The following is a 20,914-nucleotide window of genomic DNA, read 5'->3' as shown; positions in this document are numbered from 1 at the left end:
CATGTACCTCTTGGACATCCATATATCTTCTTTGGAGAAAAATCTATTCAGATCCTCTGCCCATGTTTTAATGGAGTTGTTTGGTTTTTTGTTGTTGAATTGTATGAGTTCTTTATATATTTTGGGACATTAACCCCTTATTTGACACCCAGGTTTTTAATGTTTTCAGGATAAATTCTTAGAAATGAAATTGTTAGATTAAAAATTAACCTATAAAAAGATTCATCAAGTTATAAATACTTACTATTTGTTTTTTCCTGCTTGTGTGTTATACTCAATAAAAGAGTATATTAGAGAAAAAAAAGTTACCCTATAGATTCTACTGTCTTGAAATGTAAAATGTAGGATATATTCAAGAGTGAAGTCGGGAGGACTCTCAGATCTCATTATCAGCCCTTCCAGTCGCCTGAATTGCAGCTCAGTTCTTTAGCGATAACTTGTCGCTGCTCGTGATGAATCCTTCTCCTTTAATAAAGCTTGTGCAGAGGAGCTCTTGCTGAATATAACATATCACAACATATTCGAACCTCAGGCAAATCTGTTCCTTGAACTCAGTTTTAATTTTTGTATAATTAATATTTCTAATCTGAACTTAAGTAAATTGTTTTACTCCAAATTTGGTAAGTTTTTTGAATGGATTCAGCTGAGCCACTCTCCAGCATGAATTTATATTCATGTTCAGTTGAACTATGGAAAATTAGGAGGAGTTGAAAATCTATCTCTTCATGATATTTTTGAATAATTAATTTTATTGAAACAAATCTCAGAGACCTCTAAAGTGAACATTTATGTAGTATAACAGAAGGATTTACACCCATTTACTTTCCCTGAATCTTTGCTGGAGTAACCCTAATTCTACTTCTATAAATTATAAAATATTGCAATTAAGTATCCTATCTCTGGTACCTAAATATACAGAGTTTCCCTAAAATAAGTGTATATATTTTTTTTTCCACTACAGTAGCAGAAACCAACCCATGAGGGGAAATATGAATCACAATGAAAACTCATTAAAATATGACATAACTTTTACAAATACAGATGTTTCTCATTTGGTGCTGTTGTCTTCAGTATCTAGAGCTGCTATAATTTTCTCCTGAATGATGATTCATTGCACTGGAAATTCAGAACTTAGGAAAAGATGAGCTAACTTACCTGTGATAAAATGTTAGTGACTTTCTGGGACCAGGGATCATGGAGCCGAGATAGAAGTTACTGACCACGTGGAGGATCTCTGAAGGCCCATTGTCAGGAATCAGAAGAGGAAGCCAAACACAGATAAGAAAGCCAGAACTGTAGATAAGAGCATAGAAAGCTCCTATGGACAGAAAGCCTTCATTTGGGGCCAACCCAGTGGTGCACTGGCTAAGTGCACACGTTCTGCTTCAGCGGCCCAGGGTTCGCCGTTTCAGATCCCGGGTGTGGACACGGCACCACTTGACAAGCCTTGCTGTGGCAGGTGTCCCACATATAAAGTGGAGGAGGTTGGGCACGGATGTTAGCTCATGGCCAGCCTTCCTCAGCAAAAAAAAGGAGGATTGGCGGCAGTTAGCTCAGGGCTAATCTTCCTCAAAAAAAAAAAAAAAAGCCTTCCTTTGTCTCTCTCTTCTTTTTTTCCTTTTGAATGCCTTCAGGGAAATTACTGAGTGTCTGAGCAAGCACAAGACCAGGAGATGGAGGGAGGTGTGTCACCTGGATGCATTGATCAATATTTAAAGTTAGAAGGGACCCCAGATACTGTATTGGCAGACTTTTCGATGGCAAAAACCAGAAATTAGTTCAAGGTAATTTAACCAAAAAAAAGGAGAGTTCACTCCCTTTGGTGAATGGTATGGCTGTCCCTCCTGGAGCCTGAAGATCAGGATGTGTGGGGGCCTCGAGAAGTGACAGCTTTTCCTGCCCCTTCATCTGTGTGGCAGAGTATGGCCATCTCACAGAAGCTCAGAGATGTAGAGAATCATTACCTGTGTCTCAGCCACCACTGAAAACCCCCAAAAGAGAGACTCTGGATGTCCCAGCCTGCATCATATAGCCTCCAGCTTCAGCCTGGAGTGACATAATTAGCGATATAAACTTGGATGCCCATCATTATGGATGGTATTTGTGACCGGAAGGTTTAAAGGACCATCCCTTGCAAAGAGAAGTGGTTGCGTGCTGGCCAAGGTCCCCAGTCTCTACTGCATCCCCTGTCTGGTCTGGCTTTCTCATTTAGTGATGTGGAAATCAAGACGGAATGGCATGAAATACACTTCCCGTAGTCATGGCTTGATGAATGTAGGATAAAGATATAACTTATCATCCAAACTGGGTTACTTTTGAGAGGGAGCACTACTAATAATTGGAACAACATGCACAAAGTGCACTGCTCCAGAAGAATTAGGATATATGGTTACCCTTGAACGGAAGAGTTGTAGATCTCAGATTTTAAGATAATAGATTATTTGGGTGGAGTGGAAATGCCAAATCAGGACTTCCCGCCATTATAAGGTAAGATCAAAGATAAGGACATATCTGAATTTATTATTCTTTCCATATATCGAGTCACCTTTGAAAGGAGAAACTTTGGGAAAGGTACTTAGTTTCTCTACTTCTCAGTTTACTGGAAGCAAATGGAAAATAATAATGTTTGTCCAGTTTCTAGATAATCTGAATGATTACTCATATTCTGAAAGGATGGGAGCAGTGTTTGCCCCAAAATGAAATATTTTGATTGTTTTCCTTTGGTTTGGGTCAGACAAATTAAAAGGGTGGTCAATCCATATATATTTGTACAATGAAAAAGTGTATAATAAGTGTATATTATTGTTCGGGGTGCAGTTTGCACAAAGAGAAAGGCACGGTCTTATGGGACTCCATAGTGCGTTTGGGCCTTCAGAAGCCCCACAGTCAGCCAGCCCGGTGGTGCAGCAGTTAAGTTCGTGCTCTCTGCTTGGGTAGCCCAGGGTTCGCCAGTTCGGATCCCAGGTGTGGACCTATGCACTGCTTGGCAAGCCATGCTGTGGTAGGTGTCCCACATATAAAATAGAGGAAGATGGGCATGGATGTTAGCTCAGGGCCAGTCTTCCTCAGCAAAAAGAGGACTGGCAGTGGATGTTAGCTCAGGGCTAATCTTCCTCCAAACAAAAAAAGCTGCAGAGTCAACAATGGGGCATTTCCTCTGTGCGCTGTGGGGAAGTGTTTAATTCTAACGTCTGTAACCCAAAACTCCAGGAACTAGGAGAGTGGGTGAGTAGCATCCTGCTGTGGCTGCTCAGTTTACTTAGTACACATCTTTATAAAGACGACCTTTAGAGATCATCTGACTTTTATGCACACCATACAGTTGAGGTGACCTCTGGGTGCGCCTTAGCGTTACAACCTTTTAAACTAGAGCTGAATCAGCTTGGGCACGTTCCTCAAGCTCTTGGAGGCTCATCATCTGGTGCAAGTACGTGACACCCGTTGTTCTGAGATCTCAGTGAGACGCTGTGCAGAGGGGGCTCCGCTGAGCCTCTGGCACAGAGCAAGCACTCGGTACATGTAGCTATTATTAATTAGAATTAGCTTGAAAGACTTCCAGGAGATGAAGAGTGCTTCCTCTTTCGCCTGTGCCGTACTTAGAAGGTCTCCTACATCTGTTGCTTAAAGAACAGTGCCCTCGGGGAGCAGCAGGTTCTCGGAAATAGAACAAGTGACGGTGTAAAGTTAATTGTGCAAAAAATGAGTCATATTCTTTCTAATTACTTACTGAGTTTTCTCTGGAGTGTGTTTCCTTTAGTGATAAAGAAATACAAGAACTGCTTATGTCGTGGGAAGCTATATACCTTTCATGTAAATAATGAAATTGTTTCATATTAAAGAAGGTCTGAGAAAACGCAGCTCTGCTGAAGCCCAGCAGCTGCTCGTGTGTCATGTCTGAGGCCAGGAAAGAGGCTTCGTCTTGGATTTTTTTCATCCCGAGAGGTGCTTTTCCCTTTTAGATTTAATCCAGTTAAGCAGCTTCCACTCCTTCCTGTGGTCTTGTTCTGTTCCCAGTTTTCCAGCGAGCGAGGGGACTTTCTCCAGAGGCCTCTGAACGTTGGCGGGGGCCAGCTGCCGTAGCAGTAAACCCCACAGTCCTTGGCTCTGGAAGAGCATCCACGGCAACGCACTGCTCTACCTTTCCGCTGCCAGAGCCTCTGCCTGTTCAGAGACGGTGCCACCGAAGGCATTGCTGCAGATTCACTCTTAGTAAATTAAAATTAACGATCTGCTTTCTGCATTTGGGCTGTAATTTTTCCCTCTCAGAATAGTAGGACTGTGTGGTCTATTCTATCAAAATGGAGGATCATGGCTAAAAAGCAGGCATCTCAATAAACATGAAACAGCTCAATTTTCTATACACTCAAGCTTTTGCTAATACAAAAAAAAAAGCATTTTTCTTTAATCTTGGTCACTTTGAGGTTGGAGCCCACCTCTGAGAAAGCGCGCTAGCAGTTATTAATGGAAGTGCCACTTCCATCCAGCGCCCTGTGATTCGGTATCTTCGTTGAGTGCCACTGTGTGCAGGCTGTGCCTGAGCATCTGGGGGTGCAGGGGACACTGGCTCCTGCCCTCGGAAGTTCAGCTCAGCTCAGTAAATACGTGTGCACTGATGCTCACACCCAGCGAGGACCGCCTTTGCCATGTCGGGTGAGGTGTACGTGCAGAAAGAGAAATTTTATAAAGCTAATACCATAGAATTCAAAGACAGGAAGGTTTGACGAGTTGTGGTTTAGAAAGACTTTCTGAACGCAGAAGCCAGGAACCGCGGGGGAGACATTCGTGAATAATTACCTAATGCCAGGCATTGAATCCAGCATATTCCACGCATCATCTCACTCCAAAATTGGGATTTAAAGATCTTTATTTGTAGTTCATTGTAAATTAAAGAGATTGAAAAATATGGTTATGCTAGACATAATATTTTATTACCAGGTTTTGCCGCGTGATACATTTTGGACATTTCCTATGTCATTAAGTCAGCTTTTCCACATTACTCTGAATGACTCTGTGATTTACATACCCTTATAAGTTAGATAAGAAAATGTAAACATAAGGGAAAAAACCTCATGAAAGTATTAGGAGAAAATATATAATCTAGAGGGTGGGCATGTTTTTTTTCTCTGAATACTTTATTTTTTATCTATTTACTTTCTTTGGTGAGGAAGATTAACCCTGAGCCAGGCTTCCTCTATTTTGTATATGGGATGCTGGGTAGTTTTGAACACACAGAAATTAAAGATATTTTGTGTATCAAATTTTATTACTCAAAAATACTTAGGGGCATTATCTTATTTAATTCTCACAACAGTTTTATGAAGTAGGTGCTTAGGTTCCTTTTAGAGAAGAGGAAACTGAGGCACAGAGAAATGACAGCGTGGAAGATCAGTGGATTTCTGTGTGAGTGGTTGTCTTGGTGAAGAATGAGGGCCGGTAGGAGAGGCATAGTGAGGAGGCAGCTCGAGTGTGGTCTTTGCCGTGGCCTCGGGTGTGAGTCGGGGCTCTGCCACTTCAAGGTGCTGGAGCAGCTTCATGTAGACGGTTCACAATATTGTATGTTCATTCCATCCTTTGAACTCTTCGCTTCCGTACGCTTTTTCATTACAGCTGTGATGACAAAAATGATGCCTTTTTCAGAGGTGTCTTCAAATGCACAATTTCAGAGACCTTAAGGACAAATTAGATGCTCATTACAAAAAGCATAAATCCGGGGCCAGCCCAGTGCAGCCCAGCGGTTAAGTTTGCACACTCTGCCTCAGCAGCCTGGGGTTCGTGGGTTCAGATCCTGGGTGTAGACCTACACACCACTCATCAAGCCCCATGCTGTGGCGGCGTCCCACGTATGAAAAAAAAAGACGGAGATTGGCACAGATGTTAGCTCAGGGCCAATCTTCCTCATCAAAAACAAACAAACAAAAACCATATCCTTTAATCCCTTTTTCTATCCCTTATATAGTATACTGTACTATCCCTTAAATGGTAGAAATTATCAGGGCCTCAGTTAAATAGGGACGCTAGGATAGATCATTAACTACTTATGAAAGAGATGGGGGGGCAAACTCTGCCAGCTGTTCTCAATAGGATGAAATAAAATAAAGGTTGATTATGGCCATCATGATAGCCATATCAATGGAAAAATCTGGAGTGAAAAAGTTTAGAATGTAAATATTTTTAGACAATATTCAGGTGAATTCAGTCAAGTTAAAAACCCCACCACATCTTGAATAAAATCAGGTGGCTCATTGATTGTGTATGGGAAAATCTTTCTGTGTAATTGATCAAAAATTTGACTTAAAATGGGGACATAGTATTTACCTCCTCTGTGGTAACAAAATGCATGCTATGTAATCACCTTGACGCGTTTACAGAGTCTGGTGAACGGGCCCTGCAGAGCTCTGTGGGCATCTGAGTGTGGTCTGTTTCCTACATTGTGTAGGAATCTGGCTAAGTTGTAGGACATGGAGTATCCATCATAAACTTTCTGCATCCAGCTCAACCACTGCTCTCTTGAAGTTTAGAAAAGGGTCACAGGCTGTCTGTTCTTTATTAACTACACTCAAAACTAAACTTAAGAGATTGTAATAGCTGTTTAGAATTAGTGTTTGACTCTATAATACAAAGGATATAAAGATTTTTAGCATTAGTCTTGCATGTGCCCCCTTAGAAATGACTTCTCTCTTGAATTCCAAAGATGTACGTACAAACTTGTGTACATGTATAAATGTACCTTTTGCATTTTACAAGTGCATTTTATTTTTTCCCCATCAGATCAACAATCAGATCCTGTATGGAAGAAGTCACCAAAATGCGTCTGCCATTATTAAGACTGCCCCGTCAAAGGTCAAGCTGGTCTTCATCAGGTGAGATAGATACATCTGGTTTCCTAAAATCTAAGATCTCTCCTGGAGATTTTATTATTTGTGTAACCAAATGACTGTATTCTAAAAATATGTTTTCCTTTTGTAACTGTAACTAAGTGAAGGATGGATTGTTTGATTATGAGGTTTCCCTGTTATTTACGTTTCACATGATAGAATTAGTAGTTGAGGCTGGCATTTGTACTTCAATTTAAGAAAATTCTTCCCTTCTTGATCTGATTACCCTGTCTATAAATAGAATAGAACCATCTAGGTTGTCCTCCTCCTGTCACCATCGTTGGGTGCATTTGCTGACTCATTGACATCTTCACCAAAGAACAGGCAGGACAACAGAACTCAGGGAAGTTTCAGGAGCTTCGTATTGAGGGCACTGAGAAATCCGGAGTGGAGGAGGTGGAGCCCTCTGTGTGTGTCTGGGCCCCTCTGTCCCCATCCCTCACCTGCCAGCTGAAGGAGCCCTTTGCAGAAGTGACTCAGGGCTGGGAGTCCTTGTTGGTGGCCGTCGTCGCCACATCAGCAATGGAGTGAGGCTTTATTTTCTGTTAATGGACTAGTGAAATAGTGAATTATTTTAAGTGATGTAACTAACCCTGTGTGTTAGCTGTGGCTCTGCTTCTTTTCCCTCTGGGCCTCACTTATCATCTGTAAAATGGGGATAATAAAGCAAGTACCTCATTCTTGTGATATTTCAGAATTTGAAATGCTCAGCACAATGTCTGGCACAGAGTGACGGCTGAAAGGGTGTCGGCTGGTGTTTAGTGACAGTGGTGGTCATCATTATTCTTCCTCTTCTCGTTCCTTAGCTGTCAGTGAGGCTGTGCGTTCCCGGGGGCCACGGGGTTCAGGGGTAGTTTTGTTCCCAGACGTGGGCACTGAGGCAGGTGATGAAATATTCCTGCTCCTGAAGAAATCCCACTGGCACCTTTTCCTTCCACTCGGGAGCGCGCTCTAGCTTTCCAGTGTCACTCCTGCTTTTAGAGAGGGAAGCCTTCCCCTGCTCACGTCTCTTCCTGCTGAGACAGCCCCTCTGGCTCACTCTCCTGAAGCCCTCGACCAGACACCGACCGGCTTTCGGGGTTTCTCTGCCCTTCCTGCTGCCAGAGGTCGCAACATTCCAGTTAGATGATGAAAACAGGAACAGACTTGAGGAAGGGACATCTGCTGTGTTTGTGGGCCTGCATCACCCATGCTGGGCCATCTCATTTTATTATTTATTTATTTATTTATTTTTTAGAGCTTGGCACCTGAGCTATCATCTGTTGCCAATCTTCCTTTTTTATTTATGTTTTTTTCTTCTTCTTCTCCCCAAAGCCCCCAGTACGTAGCTGTATATTCTGGTTATAGGTCCTTCTGGTTGTGCTATGTGGGATGCCGCCTCAGCATGGCCTGATGAACGGTGCCATGTCCCCGTGCCCGGGATCCAAACCAGCAAACCCTGGGCCACTGAAACAGAGTGTGCAAACTTAACCGCTTGGCCACGGGGCTGGCCCCTGGGCCGTCCCGTTTAAAGAGAGTAAAAAGAACATGGAATAGTATCCAAAGGAAATCATTTAATGCAATTAAGTAGTTAGGAAATAGGACCTTCCTTCAAAAAAGAAAGGTTAAATGATTTGAAATTATTTAGAATACAGACAAGTAGGCTGAGTAGCGTTTTAATGACAGTAATAAAGCCCCTTTAATTTTGTGTATGATGATTTCAATTTTGATTGTTCAGAAGAGATCAGGATCAAGGAAAGAAGTTGTTGAGTGAATTAATAGTGTGAGCAAGCTGAGGATGCTGCTGAGCACTGACCTACTGGATGCAGCTTTAAGCAATTTAGAAGTATTAATGTACATTCAAAATATATAACCTGAGTATGCGCCTTTTCTGCGTGGTCACTGGATTATGCTGCCTAGCACATAGTGAACATTCAGAAAGCTTTACAGGATAAAGTCCCTTTCAGCTCCTACCAAGCAAGTCTAGATTATTTATTCTCCAAAGGCAACTATCAAAGTAAGTTAGTTTGACTTATTTTGTGGATTTAAAAATGCACGTAGTCTATAACTCATTATTCTACAAAATTCCTCATGCTTTAGTCCCTTTCCCTGCTGCTTTCCCAAATAGTCTAAGTTAGGAAGATTTTCTGTGTCTTCTTTTATAGGAGAAAAAAGATGTGGGTGTGATTCTGAACAATCTACTGTCATAGTCCTGTCTAGACTGTGTGAAGGAAAACGAGCTTAAATTGAATCGAGAGAGATGCTGACACCTTTCTTTGAGTCGGTAGATGTATATCTGGTTATCTATGTGCCAACATTTTATTAATTAATTAATTAATTAATGCTTCAGTTTCTGTAAGAAAAGGAGCTATTTGTCTGACTGAGAACTCTTGCCTGAATGATGAATTCCTGTCTAAAGCATGACTAAACTCTAAGATTTAGTGATTAAAAGAAGGAACTCTGGGTTCGCCCTGCCTGGGCTTGGAATCCAGCTCTTCACTACCCCAGGTATGTCAGCTGGGTCAGTTTCCTGACCTGTAAAATGGGGATAACATAGCTATCTCATCAGTTGTCTCATGTATTAACACATATAAATTGCCTAGCAGTATGGGCTCAACAATTCACTGCTAGAGTGATGATGATGAAGAAGATGATGATGATGAAGATGGTAGAAAAACGTTGAAAGGTGGGTAGAGAAGCGAGGTAAAGGAAAAGGAAAGAAGTCAGGGAGAAGGAAAGAAGAGGAAAAAGAAGAACTCTTCCCTCATATATACTTCATCTAACTCCAGAATCTCGAATGCTTTTTAAGTGAAGCACATTTACCGTTTAAGAATGCTTTAATTAACATCATAATGATTAAAAGCTGGAAGAGATAGCTACGGACATTGTGTAAAACCATTTCTGGTAAATGTTCAATAAGAGACATGGGCACAGCCTGCCTGAAACATCTCTTTTAGTTCTGTCAGCAGCTGCTGCTGCTGCTTTTTTAATGATGACCTGATAGTCTAACGAGGAGTAGAACGCTGTTTAATTGAGGGATGTACAAGGAGAAGTCTAATTAACACAAACTAATCCCATGTCCATAAAATATAGTGTAATAGATTTAACTGAGGCAAGTGATATCAAACAGTGTCAGAATTTAAAGCACTTAAGGAAATCAAAAGAGGAAATACGTTGCTGCTCATCAGTTCTGCCTTGTGTGGGTTGGCATCCTGCTCAGGTGTGCGTTCAGGTGCGATGCAGCCTGCCCTCCTCTCTCTTTCAGGCTGACTGTCTGGCCTATTGCTCATTTCGGTGCATCTTTCAGCCTCTGCTTATGTATTACCTCCTTCAGACCTTTGTTACAAGAACCCTGATTCTGCCTATTTGGGAACCAAATCCTGAAGCAATTAAATATCAATTTGTTACCGAGTTTTAGGAAGTTAACACTTAAATCATCTCATCAGACAGATGTAATTGTACTTCTCTTTAAAACTGCCTGACTTGTTTGTGTTATATAACGTTACTTTAAAACTTGACTTTTGTAAATTGTATTTCTTTGCAGGTACTGCTTCCATTTGACAATATTTCCTTCCTTAGTTGAAATTATTGTTGCTCTGTGCAGTTCCATTGTACAGAAATTTTTGGCTTTTATACCTTGGCAGCTCTTTTTCAAACTTACTGACAATTGAGATAAAAATGGGAACTGGCCGCAGTCTGGGAGTGTGATCAGCAGTACAGTAATTGCAGAAAGCTGTTAAAATACGCCACAGGCAGTGTCTGAGTGAACAGGGCCTCTGTCTATGGTGACGTATGCGTGTGTGTGACCACGTCCTTGTCATATTTGTTTAACACTTGTATTTACTCACAGACTAATTGATCTATAAGTCACAAGGGGTCTGGAGTCATTGGTGAAAATTAGCAGGTTGCTGCCATGTGTACATGACTTACATAATCACATGTCCCCGTTTTTTCCCACATCATTAGATTTTGGACAGTCCTGTAATTGTGTAATGGTGCCCTGTGGCACTCATGGACTTGGATAAACGACACTGTTCCACTCTGGGTCATCCAGATGTGTATGGCTGTCTAGGCTCTGACCACATACCGCAGATTCCGTTCTCTGGCTTTTTGTGTTCGACATCATCCTCTCTATGCCAGCACGCCAGTTGAAGAACAGGAGGAAAGCTGTGTGACAGGTGGGGTGCATTGCTGCGTTTGGCTGTGCGGGATCCGAGGAGACGGGCAATCTTGCCTGCAGCTCGTCGCACCTTCCCCCACTGTGGAAAATTAAATGTCACGTATAGCAGCTCGCTCTCCCTTACTTAATTACATTTACATGTGGAAAACGTGGACTGTGTAAAGTCTCCCGGCGCCAAAGGAGGCCAAACGAAGCTGAAGCCTTTGGAAGGATTTAGTGCCGGCCATCAAGCCCTGCCAAGCGGAGCGGACTCGCTGTGGGACCCCCTTACTGTGTCAGTTGGACATATGTCTTGTCTCTGTAATTAAAAATGTAGTGAGGGGGCCGGCTCCGTGGCCGAGTTGTTAAGTTCACGTGCTCCTGTGTGGCGGCCCAGGGTTCGGATCCTGGGTGCGGACATGGCACCGCTCGTCAGGCCACACTGAGGCGGCGTCCCACATCCCACAACTAGAAGGACCTGCAACTAAGATATACAACTATGTACTGGGGGAGATAAAGCAGAAAAAAAAAAAAAAAAGATTGGCAACAGTTGTTAGCTCAGGTGCCAATCTTAAAAAAAAAAAAAAAATGTAGTGAGGCCCATCATCCTCCAGCCATGTCTCTAAAAGATGGGATTTACTTGAAACCGATGTGAGCATCAGAGTCATCTCTGGGAGAAGCCTACCTGGAGAAGGAGACCGAATGCCTCTTTTAAAGTCCTGCCTGTGCTTTTGATTCTTTATATTGAGCTTTGACAAATAGGAGGGACAAAACATTGTGGGAACAAGCGTGAGTTTTACATTCATAAAGAAATACTCATCATTTGTCTGACAAGTATTTGCCAAGTGCCTCCTTGTGCCGGTGTCGTGGGTCAGTGATGGGGAGGACACAGTCTCTGCCTTAGAGGAGGAGGCAGAGAGTGAGCTGTCTGGGGCCTTGTGCGGTGGCAGAGGTGCGGTAATCACTGTAGGATGTGCTGTAGGAGCTGTAGGAACATGTAGGCGACACAGCTGACCTAGTCTTTGGAGCTACGGGAAGGTGCCACAGGGAAAGCTACTTCAGCTCAGACCTGAAGGGTACGTAAGCAAAGGCAGGAGGTACAGAATCCCAGAGGTTTCTGGAAGGAGATGCTACACCCAGTGTGCTGGGCCTTTCCTTGTAGGAGAAAAGCAGCCCGTCCCCAGGACTGTCCCGTTGGGTGAGAACTGCTGTGCACGCCGTTTGTTTTGAATTCGGTCAGGAAGCGTCTTTCCGGCTCTCGTGAACCGTTGAAGAATGCAGTGCCCTTTCCAAGTGCACAGTGGATTCTCATCCAGGGTTGTGTGCCAGGAGGCTCGTCGCTAGCGCTGAGCTCTGTTGGGAGACGCAGGGAGGGCGTCTCACAGGTTTAAGGCATGAGAGACCCGTAGTTTCCCATGCTCTCAGATGCTGCCTCCACTTCATTTCTTCAGTACTTGTTCGTGTGCTATCTATTTTAAATAGTCATTTTAATTATCTATTAATTTTATATTTGTAAGCAGAATTTATAAGCCTTTTAGTTCAAGAACAAGGTAGATTTGGAGTGTTTTGATCTTTTGTCAAAGACATTGGAATTTCTATATCCAAATAAGAAGCGTTCTTCCCTTTGACATTGTGGTAACCTTGGGAACACGTATGTTTCATCCAGTTATGATCCCATTGGGTCATAAATTTCCAGAATCATCTTGAGAGCCTATGGCATATTGTTTTGAATATCCAGAGTAACCATAAATTTTACTTTTTTGAGGTTGGTTATAGTTAGACAATCTGAAGTGACCAAAGATTTTGCAGAGCCATTCAAGCCTTGGGTGAGTTCAGCGAGTTAGGTAAAGTGCTGCTGCCAAACAGCAAGCCCGTCTTTCTTGTTATGACTTGTAAAGTATCTTTGAAAATCAGGTTTTTTACTTCGTAGGTAGAATTGGCAGTTTTTCCTTTGCTTCTTCCTTTCCTTAGCATAGTGCCAGCTTGTGGGAATTATGACAGTATTTGTTTACTTCTTGGCACTCAGAAATGACCGATTGTGATGGTCACAGGGATGATGTGGGCCTTTCTCTTCCTTCCTTCCTCCCTCCCTCCCTCCCTTCCTCCCTCCTTCCTCTCTTTTCTTTTTTTTCTTCTTTGCTGGTCAGTGTCTATACTCCTTTCCCTGTAGAATGCCTATGTCCTTAAGTGGACTCCCTTCCTGAAACAGACACATGCTCGCAGGCACACACACATACAGTGTATGTAGGATGGTGGGCCAGTAAAAACGGTACATCTAGATGCCTCTCTCTCTCTCCATAGAAGCTGGAGGATCCAGATCTTTCTTTCAGTACCGAGGTGTGGCCAGTGGGTGGTCATGTGACCCCAGCTTGGGCAATAAGATCCCTTAGGCTTAGAATAGGAAACAAGTAAGACGAGTGAGTCTGTATGAAAGGTGTTTATTCGGGGAGCCAGAGGACCCTGAGCAGACGTTCCTGCTACAATGTCACTCTGCTTCCTGCTTCTCTGTCCTTTGGGGGTCTCTGAGCTCCTGTCTGTCCCCAGTCTGATCGAGTGGCCTGCCTGTGTATTGTAAGACTCCAGTATCCCTCTAATAAATTCCCTTTTGCTTTGGTTGGCCCGAGTACATTTGTGTTGCTTGCTGCTGGAGAATCCTAATGAAGGGGAAGGGTGATAAACGTGAGCAATCCAAACAAACCGTGAGCAAATAGAGTGAGATGTTTGGTTCCTTCTGCACATCTTCTTGTCACATGTAGGCTTTTGGCCTTGATTCTGGGAAGCGTTTATCCTTCAGACTCTGTTAGTAGAGCACCAGACCCCCAAACAAGTCTCCAATATGACACATTTCCATTGCCAAACCATCCCAGCTCTTAAAATGAGTTTACCATGATTATCTCGGAGGAGTCAGGCAGGATTTATGCCGGGGGTGGGTAGGGGAGGCGTCACCTTCCCCAGCACAGGGCCGTATGGTGAGGGCTGGATATCTGAACAGCGTTGGGGCTTCGCAGCCAGGATGGAGAGGTTAATGGCTGAGGGTGTCTACTACACTGTCTTTTAGAAACAACCTCTGGGAGAAACTTAGCAGGCTAAGTTGTCCATCCTATCCGGGCCTGAGCTCCCCGTATTACCCCCCGCCAGCCTGCACTGCCAGATATTTTGTGAGCCTCCTTTCCTCTGCATGGCTGGCAACAGTTCTTCAGAACTTGCCTGGGGCCCCCTTTGTAATGCTGTGGGTCTGGGTACCCTGTGACTCCTGCAGCCCTCATTAGGGGTGACATTGTTGGAAGACCGAGTAAATAAATAAAATTCACAGTTCCACTGTGGCTGGACATTTACTTCAGATTCAGCATAGTCAGCTGTTTTGGTGGTTTCTTCCAGTTGGAAACTGGAAACTGTTCAATCTGTTCACATAGTTAGAAATACCTACTAGAATCTCTTCTTCCTGCTGAGATGTCGTGATTTGCTTTGTTTTATATGTCACTTCTGGGTCATTTACATGGAGGTTTCCTGGGTGGATGTTAGTTCACTGTCTTCTTCCAGTTAATATAAGAAACGCAGAGTTTATTATTTTTGTCCTCCGATGTCTCACATCACTCTATTTGGTACGATCAGAAAATGATCTCCAGGCCTGTTTAGTTGTGTTTGTGTGTTCCTCGTTTGTTCACCTTTTGTGGGTGCCTAACGATGTGCTGGACACTAGATTGTAGTTGTGCTCATTTTAGAACAGGTGGCAAAAAAATTAAGTCAGCCGACTCAGGATTCCAGGCTGAATTCAGGCACACAACTTCTGCTTTCGATGCAGTGCTATTTTCTTGGCATAAAATAAGATCCTGTGGGTTTAGTGAACATGAATTTCCAAGTGCCAGGACCAGAGTGGTCCTGGAGACAATAATGATTTTAAGTGATAATCTAAATAATTCAAACATACTCTCATCACACTTGGACTTTTCTTGTCCTGCTTAGCTAATTTTTTTAAATTGCGGTGAAATATGCATAACATAAAATCTATCTTAACAATTTTTAAGTGTACCGTTCAGTGGCATTACGTGCATTCATGTTGTACAACCGTCACCATCGTGTATCTCTAGAACTCACTACATCTTGCAAAACTGAGAATCTATACGTGCCTGTTAAAAAATAACGCCTCATCCTCCCTCCCCTCGACCAGCCCCTGACAACCACCATTCTGCTTTCTGTCTCTGAATTTAACTGTACTGGGTACCTCATAAAAGTGGAATCATACAGCATTGTTCCTTTTGTTACTGGCTTATTTCACTTACCATAATATTTTCAAGGTTCATCCATGTTGTAGTATATGTCAGAATTTCCTTCCCTTTTAAGGCTGAATAATATTCAAGTGATGGATGGACCACATTTATTTATCCATTCGTGTGTCGAGGGACACTTGGGTTGCTTCAACGTTTTGAGTATTGTGAATAATGCTGCTATGAACATGAGTGTACAAATAAATGTCTTTTTGAGACTCTACTCTCAATTTTTTGGATATATACTCAGAAGTAGAATTGGTGAATTGTATGGTAATTCAACTTTTAATTTTTTGAGGGACCACCATACTGTTTTCCGTAGCAGCTGTACCATGTTACATTCCTCCCAGCAGTGGACAAGGGTTCCAATTTCTCTACGACCTCGCCAACATTTGTTATTTTCTGGTTTTTTTGGTTAGTAGCCATCCTATTGGATGTGAGGTGGTATCTCATTGTGGTTTTGATTTGCTTTTCTCTGATGATTAGTGATGTTGAGCATCTTTTCATATGTTTATTGGCCATTTGCATATCCGCTTTGGAGAAATTTCTTTACTAATCCTTTGGCTATTTTTTAATCAGGTTGGTTGTTTTGTTGTTGTTGAGCTGTAGGAATTCTTTATATATTCTGGGTATTAAACCCTTATCAAATATGATTTGCAAGTATTTTCTCCCAAACCATAGTTTGTCTGTTTACTTTCTTGATTGTGTCCTTTGATGCACAGAAGCTTTTCATTTTGATGTAGTCTCTTTTATCCATTTTTGTTGTAATTGTTGTGCTTTTGGTGTCATGTCCAAGAAATCATTGCCCAAGTTCAATGTCACAAAGTTTTTCCTCTGTGTTTTCTTCTAAGAGTTTTATAGTTTTAGCTCTTGCATCTTTGATCCATTTTGAGTTAATTTTTGTATATCATGTAGGAGAAGAATTCAACTTCATTCCTTTAGATATAGAGATCCAGTTTTCCCAGCACCATTTGTTGAAAAGATCATCTTTTCCTCATTGGATGGTCTTGGTACTCTTGTTGAAAATCGTTTGCCCATATATGTGATGGTTTATTTCAGGGCTCTCTATTCTATTCCATTGGTTTATATGTCTGTCTTTATGCCCGTACCACACTCTTGATTACTGTAGCTTTGTACTAAGTTTTGAAATCAGGAAGGGCAAGACCTCCAACTTTGTTCTTCTCTTTTTCAAGATTGTTTGGCTATTCAAGGTCCTTTGGATTTCATATGAATTTTAGATGGAACACACTTTCACTTGGAAAAGAAGTAGAAATGTTCCTTGGAGATACCTCAGACCCTGATAAATGAAAAGCTAAGGAAAAGTTAAGGCATTCTACAAACCGCACATTACATCAAATGTCCTTTCTTTGCTCCTCGTTCAGAAATTGTTGTCATTGGCTCATTGTGGTTTCCTGAAGGATATGTATGTTCTCATAGCCCACTAATCTTTATTTTGACCACAATTTGTAGTATTCTTTTACAGTTTATATTGGAGAAAATATGTCATATTTATCCTAAGGAATTAGTCAATAGTTGTTGGATTGGTGCTTCAAATAACGTGTTAATGAAATCTCTTATTACAATTTGAATTATGGTTGCAACTTTGATGGATGAAGAATAAACCTACAGGGTTTTATCAACAAATCCCTGTATATGACATATGTGGGCTTCCGAGAATGTAGTGACCTATTATTAGAAGAATAGGAGGAAGTTGCTGAGAAAAGTCGTGTACATAGTTTAGAAATTCAGAGGAGAGAGAGAGGTCACTGTTAGAGAAGTGAGTACAGCAAAAGCTGGTTAATGCTACCTGGGTAGACTTAAATAGGAAAGAATTGAGTCCAAGCTGCATGAACAAATTTAATTCAGGTGTTTATTGAGTACCTTCAGTATGTCAGATGCTATATCAGACCACAGCATTAAGTAAGAAGTTCTCCAAGTACTCGCAAGACGTGCGCATAACTAATTACACAACGGGCAGAACAGGCATCAGCAGAGGGAGCTGGGGGTAGAGGGGCAGCAGGTGCACTTCCAGGCGTGGCTGTCCCAGTGGAGGGGGGAGTGATCTGGATTGGTTGAGACACAGAAAAAGCAGAACAGGAGAAGCAGTAGGGACGCCGTTGTCATAGTACAGACAGTGCGAAAAGCACATGAACTAGGATGGAGACGGTGGGACGAGAAGAAAGGATGAAGTCTTTAGAATGGAAGCATTAGACTCGGCGATTTCTTTGATCTAAGGATTGATGACTGAACGAATTAAAGGTAATTGAGGACTTAGCACCTGGAAATTTGAGCATCTGAGACTGAACATCCTCAAACCATAAGACATTAAATGTTAACTATCATTATTGTGCTTTGACATTTACATTATCTCACAGCAATTCTATTAGAAGATATTATCCCAATTTTATAGATTAAGAAGTCAAGATTTTAAAAAATTGTTTAGTATCTTATCAGTGAGAGAATCTGTACCTTTGCCTAGGTCTGCCTTGATCTAGATTTCTTTCCGGAATAGTATAGTTGTCTTATACTCCATATCATAATAAACTTATTTTTTAATTGGGGTACAACTTACACTCAGTGCAATAGGCTTTAAGTGTTCAGTTTATTGAGTTTGATAATACGAAGCATTTCCTGTGTAACCATCACCCCAAACAAAACTAGAGCGCCTTCCTTCACCCGAGAAAGTTGGCCGGTGCTGCTTTCCAGTCAACCCCTCCTCCCCAGAGCCAACACTTCCTGATTTCTATCACCCTTTATGCTTGTGTGGTCTGGTTTCTTTCATTTTACATATTTTTTTTAGATTTATCCGTGTTGTTATGTGTGTTAATGGTTTGTTCCTTTAAATATTGAGTAATATTCCAATCTATGAATATGCCACAGTTTGTTGATCCACTCTCCTGTAGGTGGACATTGGGTTGTTTCCAGTTTTTAGCTGGAGTAAGGTAGAAGCATGACTTTAAAAATAGGTTTTGGGGCTGGTCTGGTGGTGCAGCAGTTAAGTTCGCACGTTTGGCTTTTTGGTGGCCTGGAGTTTGCCGGTTCAGATCCCGGGTGTGGACGTGGCACTGCTTGGCAAAAGCCATGCTGTGGCGGGTGTCCCATGTATAAAGTAAAGGAAGATGGGCATGGATGTTAGCTCAGGGCCAGTCTTCCTCAGCAAAAAGAGGAGGACTGGTAGTAGTTGGCTCAAGGCTAATCTTCCTCCAAGAAAAAAAAATAGGTATATATTATGGAATAAACTTAGAGCATGTTTGAGTCAAGATAGACTCAGTTATGCTTCAGTAACTAACACCTGCAAAACTCAGTGGCTTAAAACAAGTTTCTTTCTTTCTCATGTTACGTGGCTGTCAGTGCTCAGCAAGGGGGCCTCTCTGCTCACCGTGGTCACTCAGCTACCCAGGCAACATGGTTCCATCTCAGCGTGTGTTTCTGGGATTACCAAGGCAGGAAAGGAAACCTGGTTCATCAAGGCCCAAATTAAGGAGGAGGAAAAGCACAAGCCAGAGGATTTAGGAACATCCCGATGACCGTCACAGAAGAGTGGAGGGACTCACTCCACGGTGTCTTCACCTCTCTCCCTGCACTGCCGTCACAGTGGCTGTGTCACTGATTTCACAGTCATTCTATCCATCTAAGGGGTGGGTGATATGGATATGACACTCAACCTAAGTATGAAAAGTGGGTGGAGTCAGGGCACCTGCGTCTTACCCTAAGGAAAATGAGAAAGAGCTTTAAGAGTAAATTGTGACCTAGGAGGACTTTTCCCCAGGATGGATCTGGGCATATTCGCCTGGGTGTTGGAGAGAAGACTTATGTGGCTCTGGGACGGGCTATTAAAATGAGAAACACTGTAGTGTAGTAGTTGAAAGAGTAGGTTTTGAAACCAGACTGCCGGGTTTGCATTTCAGCTCTGCTATTGATTAGCTTTGTGAGTTTGGTCAGGTTACTTAACTCTGTGTAAAATGAAGAAAATAATGTGACTGCCACATAGAGTTGTCATGAAGGTGAAATGAGTTAATCTATGAAAAGCGTTTAGAGCAGTGGTACATGGTGAGAACTCAAATGTGATGTTTCTGATGACTGTGTTTTCCAAATGAGAGTTTTGTTGTGTATTAGTTTTCTCTTGCTGTGTAACAAATTACCACCAACTTAGCAGTTTAAAACAACACCTATTTATTGGCTCACAGTTGTGTAGGTCAGAAGTCTGGCACAGCGTGGCGGGGTTCTCTGCTCAGGGTACCACAAGGCAGAAGTCAAGTGTTGGCCGGGCTGAGTTCTCTTCTAGAGCCTTGCGGAAAAATCAACTTTAGGCTCGTCTTGTTGAGCCTGTTTCCTTGCTGGGTCTCAGATGGGGACGGCCCTCAGCTCCTCGAGGCCGCTCACGTTCATTGTCTCGCGGCCCCCCTGTCCTCGAGCCAGCAGTGGTGCTTCTGATCCCTCACCTCCTGTCTCTGGCCCCCAGGTGCTCCTTCGGATTCTGTAAACCAAGCTCCTGACTTGCAGATCCAGACACTGAGGCTCGGAGAAGTGGGGTCTCCAGACGTAAAGGGCGTGTGTGATTCACTCACACCCAACCTGATATTCCCCCTTTATGTTAAAGTCAGCCGTGCTGTTTAATATAACCTAACCGTGGAAGTGACATATTCCTGCTCACGGTCTGTAAACCAGGTCAGCAATTTGGGAGCCTTAGAATCTACCTAACGCGAGCTGCATGATTTTTACCAATATGAGTGTATTTTTATAACAAAATAGAATTGAATTCAGGATCCAGAATGTGTGTTTGTCATAAATATAAGTATATTCTGCAAACAAGTTGCTGAATTTGGGGGTATTCCTAACATCCTTTTGGAGAAAAACTAAACTGACAGCCTCTGGATAGTAATGCCAGTATTGTAATTGTCTGTTTACTTAGCTGTGTTCCTCACTAATTGCTAATATCATCAAAGGGAGGAATCATGTTTTATTCATCTCCGTATCCATAGTATAAATATTTAGTAAATAAACTAACATATATTAAAAACAAAATCAGAGCTCTGTTGTTGAGTTTCAGCCAATCAAAGTGACCTGGAGCCAGCTTAAATTAAGAGGAGAATGTATTGTAAGAAAGAGTCTCATGGACTCTTAAGAAGGAGCCAAACAGCTAAGACTCTGAAGAGAAGGAGCTGGGTGACTCTGGAGATGTCAGGAGAGTGGCATTCCGGCCCTTGTTTAGCCTGGGGTGTTCCCGTTGGGGTGTCTGCCTGTTGCGCATCTGATCTCCAAGTGTCTGTTCTCAATGTTGAGGCCCTGGGAGAGAGAATCTGATTGGCCCAACTGAGGCAGGTGTCTGCCCCTGCATCCACTGAGGGTGAGGCAGGCTGTCAGTGATGCACAGTGCAGACATTGCTCCCGTGGCCCAGCCAGGGAATCGCTGTGTGCTGGCTGACTATAGGCAGCACGCGGTCATGAACCCGTTGAAACAGCTTGGAAAGCACAGGGCATGGTTTGGATAGTTCTGCTTTCATATCTTTCTCCTGCCTTTTAGGATCTCTTTCATTGCAGAGACATGTCCAGCGCACCTGCTGTCTGCCAGGTACCCTGCTCCCAGCTGGGATGCAAAGAGATAAGGTCCCGTGCCTGTACCTGGAGTGGGAGGA

At 42.6% G+C, this 20,914-nt stretch overlaps 1 protein-coding gene across 11 annotated transcripts in view; it reads left to right on the top strand.

The window, feature by feature from the left end:
- PATJ (PATJ crumbs cell polarity complex component) overlaps nucleotides 1-20,914 on the top strand; it is a 302,489-nt gene that overhangs the window by 184,263 nt on the left and 97,312 nt on the right. For all 11 annotated transcript variants that reach the window (XR_011438912.1, XR_011438911.1, XR_011438913.1 and 8 more), the window contains one exon: nucleotides 6,769-6,860. Coding sequence is in view for 8 of the 11 variants with exons in the window: in XM_070267562.1 (XP_070123663.1) it covers nucleotides 6,769-6,860 (92 nt within the window). In the remaining 3 variants the exon portion in view is untranslated. The remainder of the gene's footprint in view (nucleotides 1-6,768; nucleotides 6,861-20,914) is intronic.

Source organism: Equus caballus, chromosome 5 (genome assembly GCF_041296265.1).
Source record: "Equus caballus isolate H_3958 breed thoroughbred chromosome 5, TB-T2T, whole genome shotgun sequence".
NCBI classification, from domain to species: domain Eukaryota; kingdom Metazoa; phylum Chordata; class Mammalia; order Perissodactyla; family Equidae; genus Equus; species Equus caballus.
Note: the sequence above shows the minus strand (reverse complement) of the source record. Positions and strands in the feature narration are given on the sequence as shown.